This window comes from Lactuca serriola, chromosome 8 (genome assembly GCF_051521515.1).
Source record: "Lactuca serriola cultivar US96UC23 chromosome 8, Lser_US96UC23_V15, whole genome shotgun sequence".
NCBI classification, from domain to species: domain Eukaryota; kingdom Viridiplantae; phylum Streptophyta; class Magnoliopsida; order Asterales; family Asteraceae; genus Lactuca; species Lactuca serriola.
In genome coordinates, this window is record NC_136415.1 from 287,331,870 (window position 1) to 287,340,707 (window position 8,838).

The window sequence follows — 8,838 nt, forward strand, 5'->3', positions numbered from 1 at the left end:
AATCGAAAGACCCAACATTTATGATACACATACATCATATACATATTCTCAAGAGTGGCTAATCCTTCCTCACGCTGGCATGCTGCAATCTGCACTCACTCATGGAACTTTCACCAACATTGTAGCCACTCGTGCATGACACTAGATTCCATAAACATTCAAATACTTGTTTCTACCCTAATCCCACAACCAGACAAGGAATAACAAAATAAGGCTAAACCAAACGTTCTCAGGCTATAAAATCTTAGTTATGTAAAACTATGATGCATACACTAAGAAACTATAATAATGATGTCACCTCCATCTAGCATACAAGAAATTCTCCTAAGCTAATAGGCATCATAATTCAAGAAATTCTATCATGCAAACCCTAGAAATCCCTATCCTATAGCTAGCATGCAATTCTATCATAATCTTCACAAACAAAAAATAGTGTAGGTAACTTAGGGAATAGTTCTTGATCCGGTTGATCATACATATCGCATAATTACTTGGTTACTATTAAAATAATTTTGAAAACCATTTTAAATCCTTAGTTTGAGTCGGGATTCACACGAATGTCCATCCAATCCACTAAAACTAGGGCTTGGATACCGATTTGTAACATCCGAAAATATAGAAACTTTTTTATTTTTAAAACCATTCCAAAAACCATAAGTTTTACAAAAAGAAGTTTCCAAAAATCACAATCACGAATCATAGTATCCCAAAATCATAAATCACATAAAAATCCACGATGATGTACACAATCAAGCTATCGCCATGCCCCTGTTTTATGAAGTACCTGAAACCATAAAATCAAACTGTAAGCCAAAGCTTAGTGAGTTTCCCTAAAATACCAGCACACAAACATATAAAAGCATGCATATTGGGTCCACAGACATTGATGACATGCCTAGGGAAGCACGACTGAAGCACGAGCCAGACATGCCAACCGGGCCCAGCCCAGCAGGCTTAGCGTCTGCTGGCGCCCTCGGGAGCGGAACGCACAGGCGAAAGGCTCGCGCCCGCCAAGAAACGCTCCCAGACAAAAGATACAGCCAGGAGACAAGTAGGAGGATCAGACCATTACCGTCAGAGCCAATAAGAGCACCCTAACGGTTGAATGCGCATGACTCTCCAATCAGCGCCCCTGATCCTGTCTCCCCAAGAAGCGATCTTGTCTGGTACGCATCAAGCAAGGGAGCTAGGTATAAAAGGATATACTCTCAGACCTACGAGGTAAGCTCTCTGGAATCTCGAAGAGCGCACACCCAAAGATCCTAAACACTCTCTAACTTGATCATCAGAGCGTTCTTCCGGGAGCTCCTCCCGGAAATCGGTTGACGACCTTCTTTCTTTGTGATCTTGCAGAGGCAGCCGAGAATCCAAGTGAACAGCATCGATCGAGCCAAGTCAAGGTCGCATCATTTGGCGCCATCCGTTTGTGAGATCAAGAACACAAACTAAAAGCACAAAAGTGACAAGTAAATGGCGTCCAACGGCAGCGAGGCACAACAAGCTAGTCCCATACGTCCCATGGCAGCGTCGGACGAAACACCGCCGCCTACAGTGGTCAGCAGGGCCGCTACAGGCGAAGAAAGCTCAACGGTAACCACTGAAGGTGCCCCACAACCGCTAGTTCACCAGCCAAGAACAACTCCGGGGGGGGGGGGGGGGGCATTTCCGACAACGTCTTTTCAGATGTCACCGTTCTTCTTGTCGTCGTTGCAACAAACACAACCGGTTCACTCAGCGATGCTCCACCAGGCCACGTTTTCAACATCCCATCATCGTACCAGGCGACAAGTGGACAGAGTTCAATACTTTCATTACACCATTGTCGCAAACCATGATAGCTCATACACCACCTGTCTATTCACTGACTGGCACATGGACCGGACCAACCATCGCTGCCAACAATAACTTAGAACAGACGACAACGGTTAGCCCTATGACCCTTATACACCCTTTCCCCTCCAGTTACTCCCTCCAACTACCATTCCAGTCGTACCCCTTTTACGAACCAAGCCCTGGCTATCACATGCCACCACCATATGGCTTAAACACACAATACCAGCAACCGGGAGCGTCCACCATTCTTGGCCACGAATGCCTTTCCCGTAGTGTGACGTCTCCGTTTGTCAAAGAATTGTTGGACTATGAAATACCGAACACAGCCAAGCTACAGATGCTCAAAACATACAGCGGAACCACAAACCTAGATAGCCACATCGACACATATGAATGGACCATGACATCATTAAAGCTCGATGAAAGGTTTTGGTGCATGTATTTCCCAACTACACTTAACGGCAACACCGACACGTGGTTCAAGACGCAACGACCGGGCAGCATCTCCAATTTTTCCCTGCTTAAGTATCTTTTCCTTACCAACTTCATGCAATTATGCAAGTACAAGGGAGACTCTCATTCAATCATAGGCTGTAAGCAAAAGGAGGGTGAAACTGTACGGGAATACTTCACAAGATTTATAAACGCCACATTGGACGTACTGGGGCATGATGAGGGGCTCATAGCCGACGCCTTCATGTGGGGGCTTTTGCCAGGCCCTTTATCGCAAAAACTCATGGGAAAGAAGCCCCTAACACAGGCCGAATTGAAGGAAAGAGTGGAGCGATATTTGAGGCAGGAGGATGGCGAAGCAGCAAAATAGGCCTACCTGAATGAAATGACTGCCAGACACCACAACCCGGGTCATACGGATTTCCGAGGGGGAAGTAGGCACTACCGCCAAGCAAGAAGACCACAGGCTCGATTCTGACCGTTTGCTAAGGATGACAGGTGTGGTCGTCGCCCGTCAGGTGTACACGGTGTCGGAGAAGCAGCAGGCAGCCAAGTCGCCAAAGAACCGGTACTACGAGTACCACAAAAGTAAGATGCATGACACAGTTAACTATTCGGTGTTAAAAAAAATGGAAGAGAAGCAACTTAAAGGGGACTTGGTGGAAATAGCACGAAGCTTGCGTGCCAAGTTTAACGTTGAAAGCGCTAAAAACACACCTCGCGAAGGGGTCCAGCCTAAGGAGATATTCATGATACGGAGTAAGAGAAGCAGGGGAGAACAACAAACGGAACAAGGGACCACCAGAACCCCAATGCGCACGCTCACATTCTCCGTTCAAGACCCTCGCCCGGAGGGATGGAGGGGCGACGACCCACTAGTGATCCAATCCTCCATCAAGGATGTAACCATACACAGGGTCTATGTTGACATGGGAAGTTCGGCGGACATCATTTATGAGCATTGCTTCCGCTTCTCCCATATCGCTGGAAGGACAACCTACGGCCCACGACGGGGAGGTTGGTCAGGTTCACCGACCATAGCCTATGGCCACAAGGCACAATTCACCTTCCCCTGACCATAACCAGCCATGATAAGCAGCAAAAGAAAACCGCCTTGATCGACTTTGTGGTCATTTGGCATGCGGCGGAACACAATATTATTCTAGGGAGAACAACTCTTTTAAAGCTAGGGGCGGTTCCATCAACCATGCATGGAGTCATGAAGTTCGACACCCCAACGGGCGCAACCACAGTACTGGCCACTCCACTGAACGAATTGCGATGTTTTGCAATTATGAAACCAGAAAAGATAACTAAAGAGGCCAAGAAGCTGAGATGCGACCCCGCAAAGGGAATGGAGGTGATCAACGAGGAACACCCTGACCAGCCGATCAGTATTCGATGTGACCTCCTTAGTCACGTAAGAAGAGCGTTGGTCGACTTGCTCAAGCGGTATAAACACGTGTTTGCATGGACCCCCATGGACATGGTGGGGGTCGAAAGGAAAGTCATTGGGCACAAGCTTGTAATTAAACTAGGAGCAAAGGAGGTTAAGAAAAAGAAGAGGGTCCAGGGTGGAGATCGTAATAGGGCAATCAACGCCGAGGTGGCCAAACTAGCAGAAGCTGGAATAGTAAGAGAAGCAATATTCCCGACGTGGATTGCCAACCCAGTTATGGTTCTCAAGCAAGACGGGTCATGGCGAGTGTGCATAGACTTTTCCAACTTAAACAAAGCATGCCTTAAAGATTGCTACCCCCTCCCAGAAATTGACCAGAAGGTAGAGTCACTGCAAGGATTCAAGCTGAAGTGTTTCTTAGATGCATATAAAGGGTATCACCAGATCTTGATGAGCAAAGAGGACGAGGAATAAATTACTTTTTATACAGACCACGGCACTTTCTGTTACACTAAGATGCCTTTCGGTCTAAAGAATGTCGGGGCTACATACCAACGCCTAGTTGACTCGATCTTTTCCAAACAAATTGGGAGAAACATTGAGGTACATGTTGACGATATGGTGATCAAGAGTCCGCACGAAGACAAGATGTTACAAGACATCAAGGAGACGTTCAAAACTCTAGAGAAGGTAAAGATGAAGCTAAACCCGGCTAAATGCACGTTTGGGGTGGAAGAGGGGCAGTTCTTAGGGTACTATGTGACCAGGCAGGGCATCCAGCCCAGCCCGACCAAGGTGGACGAGTTTATTGAAACTCCAACCCCAGGCACCCTCAGGGACGCGCAGGGCCTAAACAGGAAGCTTACGGCTCTGAGCAGGTTCATCTCAAAATTTGCTGACAAGGCCATGCCATTGTTCCACACGTTAAAAGGCTGCATCGAAAAGAGAAACTTCCAGTGGACGAACAAAGCAGAAGTAGTGCTCCATAAAATCAAGGAGGTATTACACAAGCTACCCACGTTGGCCAGTACCGTCCCGGGGGAAATGTTGCAAATGTATCTTTCGACCTCAAACAAAGTGATATCCTCAATACTAACTGTGGAAAGAGAAGGAGAGCAGAGGCCGGTGTATTTTGTAAGCAAGGCACTACAAGGGCCAGAACTCAACTACCCCACCCTGGAAAAGTTAGTCCTGGCACTCATCTACGCGGAACGGCGACTAAGGTTGTATTTTCAAGCACATCAGATCAAAGTGCTAACGAACTGCCCCATCAAACAAATACTGCTTAAACCAGAGACGTCAGGCCGGCTAGCGAAATGGGAAATCGAGTTAGGGGAGCATGACATAAGTTACCATCCGAGGACAAGTATTAAGGGACAAGCATTGGCCGACTTCCTGCTAGAAATCCTAGACGAAGGGGGCCCTATTAAGGAGAAGGTATAGGCAGTTGAAGGAGCTCCGCTCGACAATAGCTCGTGGACATTATATATGGACGGAGCATCCAAAATGGAGGGCTCGGGGGCGGGGCTAATCATGACTAGACCTGAGGGGGAAGAAGTGACCTACACCCTCTCTTTTGATTTTCACACATCAAACAATGAAGCGGATTACGAGGCTTTGCTTGCCGGATTGCAACTAGCCAAGCAAATGGATGCAAAGGCTGTCACATCCCTGACTGACTCAAGGCTAGCAGCGAACCAGGTCAATGGAAGTTTCGAGGTGAGAGATCAGATAATGGGAAGGTACGTGAAGATGGTGAAACAACTAATCGAATCGTTTAAGCAGTTCACAATTAGGCAGATACCTAGGAGCAAAAACAAGAGGGCGGATGCCTTAAGCAAATTGGCATCCACGTGCTTCGATCACCTATTGAATAAAGTCTTGGTAGAAGTGCTCCGAGAAATAAGTATAGACGAACGACAAGTGAATACCCCGACGACCAATGGACCAACGTGGATGACAACATTCAGGGAATACCTACAGAGAGGGGTGATCCCGGATGATCACAGTGAGGCCAGGAAGATACATATAAAAGCACCCTCATATGCATTAATAAATGGAGAACTATACAGGAAAGGGTTCACAGCGCCATGGTTGAAGTCTATAGACTGAGCCAAAGGGGGAGAGATGCTACAGGAAGCACACGCAGGCCAAGTGGGTGCACACGAGGGGGCACGGGCCTTAACAGGCAAAGTACTTCGAATGGGTGTATACTGGCCTACAATACAACAAGATGCGCTAGAGATAGCCAGGAGATGCAGGGAATGCCAGTCGTATGCTCCAGTCCAAACAAACCCCCTAGCACCATTGCATAACATATCTAGCCCATGGTCGTTATACCAATGGAGTATAGATATAATGGGCCCAATCCCGGAAGCACCAGGGAAGCTAAAATAGATGGTGGTGGCCGTAGATTACTTCACAAAGTGGATTGAAGCGGAGCCATTAGCGTGCATCTCAGGGAGACACGTGATAAAGTTTGTATGGAAGAATATTATGACAAGGTTTGGGACGCCTAAAGTACACATCAGTGACAACGGCCTATAGTTTGCTGAGAATCCATTCAAGGAGTGGTGCGCCACCAAAGGGATAAATCAACGATTCACATCAGTAGTGCACCCACAAGCGAATGGACAAATGGAGGTGTCCAATCGAACCATTGTGAATGGGATCAAGAAAAGGTTGGGCAAAGCAAAAGGGAACTGGCCAGAGGAGATACCGAAAGTGCTATGGTCATACAGGACCACGCTACGAACGAGCACACAAGAGACCCCATTCAGCTTGACATACGGGATAGAAGCCATGCTCCCCATGGAATTAACGGTGAGTACACTAAGGGTGGCTAACGCAGATGAAGAAAGCAACACACAGGACCTGAGGATAAACCTAGATATCCTAGAAGAAAAATGCAAAAAATCAGAAATGCGCAAGGATGCATACAAGCACGCAATAGAAAGGTATTATAACCAAAGGGTAAAGGAGAAAGCATTCAAGGTGGGTGAGTATGTTCTAAGGAAAAACGAAGCGAGTCGAGCCCAACCCCAGGCAAACTGGGCCCAAAATGGGAAGGCCCTTATAAAGTCATGGAGGTAAATCGGAATGGCGCATATGTCTTAGAAACGATGGAAGGAAGGCAGATTCCAAGAACGTGGAATGCCAGGAACTTGAGAAACTTTTTCTTTTGAAGAAGAAAGAAGTGTAGTCCCAGTCGATCAATGCGTTGCTTAGTGCGGCACATCCCAAGTACTTAGTGTACACAAGTTCATGCTTAGTGACATGAGTCTAATACTTAGTGTATTTATAGTCCATGGATAATGTAATAGGATTATTTAAATGCTAATTGATGAAAATTGTTAGTGACATGAGTCTAATACTTAGTGTATTTCTTTAATACTTAGTGTATTAACTCTTAACGATTGAAAATGCGCACGTAGAGATCCATTCGTTCGGTACTAAGAGCACCCAGTGTCGACACTTAGCGTGTCAACGATGACATGGGCGAAGCAGAACGCCTAGCGCATCAGAGCGCTATGTCCTTTTCAAAAAAGAAAAGGAAATATACAAGGAAAAGTAAGCAACAAACAAGTAACATTTAGAGTTCGTGTTTACACGCATAAAACAAAAAATGTTGTTCAAAAGCCCATACAAACTAAAGGCACCATATGGCCATCAAAAGAAACATGCAAGATATAAACTAAAACATGCAAAGAAACTTTCACGCCCCAAGAGGGGTAGCACACGATGCCGGAGCATCTTCAACAGCATCATCTTCGCCACATGTGACTTCGTTTCCCACAACAGCCACCTTACCTTCTCCACGATCACCATCACCACCCTCGTTACCCTTTTCACCATCAACCACATCCGCCTGCACAATATCCTGACCCATTGCACTTTCCGGAGTACCCTCTGAACCACCAAACGAGCACAATTATCGGAGACCTCCAACACCCAATTCACCTAAACCCAACAAGGATGCATGATCCATACTGGCAAAAGATAACAAATCATCGTTCACACTAACCACGGGACCGACAGAAGCGACATCAACATCAACATCTCCACCACCAGCACCAGCAGAAGTCTTCTGAATAGACTCAATCCCGGCCATAAAAGCAGCATGCCGGATGAGACTTATGGAGTTAGTAAAGTCCGGATGCTCAATCAATTTATCAACAATACGAACAACACCAACATGCACCAGCCAATCCAAATCCTGACGAGAAGCATCCAAATCCGATTGCAATGAAGAAATAAGCTTATCACGGTCAGTAGCATCGCGTTCAAGACTTTCCACCTGGATCATCAAACCTTCATTCACCTGAGTCAAGGAGTCGACTTTAGCTTCCAAGACGGCTCTAGTTTCGTCAAGGAAGGTCTTCTCAGAGGATAACAATTCACACTTCTGCTTAGACAGATGGAGGTCCTCACCAAGCTCGCCAAGGCGACATTCCAGCCCCGTCACGCGTGACCCACAAGTAGCGTGGGCGGCCTCCATCTCGCCAAGAGCATGAACACGAAGGGAACCCGTGACGAGGTAAAACATGGTTGCGCAGCAGCATAGGCCATGTTATGAGCAAGTGCAGGATTACCCATAGCCTCCATATCGCCAACGGCAACTGGAGGAAAAGCATAGCAGGAAAATTCCAAAGCATTGTTATGAACGGAGAGCCGGGAATCGTTGCGGAGATCCCAGGAAGGAACAAAAATAGGAGACTCATCAGAGTTATCTCCAGAAACACCACCTAAAGGAACTGAAACCGACCCAAGGCCGCTAGAACCTTTACCGGAGAAAACCTCGAGGAAACCAATGAAACACCTGGAGCGGGAATAGAGGGGAAAGTAGGAGCAACGGGCTGTTCAGTCGCCCCTTCGACCCCTTCGGACTATTGTGTGTTGTCATCAGGGATCACGACCACACCGGCCGGTGTGGAAGTCATAGAGCTCAACAGACGAGAGAAGCTGTGTCCGGTATGAACTCTTTTGGCAGCGGTTGGCGCGCCGGTAACCGGCTCACCCATGGCCAAGATAGCTTTTCTTTTCGCTTGCGTTCGTCGGGAATCCGTGATAATCCCTTCCTTGCTGTCTTCGCTACCCTCCACGGAGGAAGAGTGAGTACTACCCAGGGGCATGACAACAGAGATTGGGCAGGC

At 47.1% G+C, this 8,838-nt stretch overlaps 2 protein-coding genes across 2 annotated transcripts; both read left to right on the plus strand.

The window, feature by feature from the left end:
• Positions 1-5,218: 5,218 nt before the first annotated feature.
• Positions 5,219-5,797, plus strand: LOC145068158 (uncharacterized). The gene has a single exon (XM_079015135.1). It carries the CDS (start codon positions 5,219-5,221, stop codon positions 5,795-5,797), a length of 579 nt encoding a protein of 192 aa, XP_078871261.1.
• Positions 5,798-6,322: 525 nt separating this feature from the next.
• Positions 6,323-6,778, plus strand: LOC145068159 (uncharacterized). The gene has a single exon (XM_079015136.1). The coding sequence runs from the start codon at positions 6,323-6,325 to the stop codon at positions 6,776-6,778; it is 456 nt and encodes a 151-aa protein (XP_078871262.1).
• The last annotated feature ends 2,060 nt before the right edge of the window (positions 6,779-8,838 follow it).

Bases quoted from the DNA above. Each gene is read 5' to 3' on its own strand.
- LOC145068158 (XM_079015135.1), top strand. From the start codon at position 5,219: ATGACTAGACCTGAGGGGGAAGAAGTGACCTACACCCTCTCTTTTGAT.
- LOC145068159 (XM_079015136.1), top strand. From the start codon at position 6,323: ATGGAGGTGTCCAATCGAACCATTGTGAATGGGATCAAGAAAAGGTTG.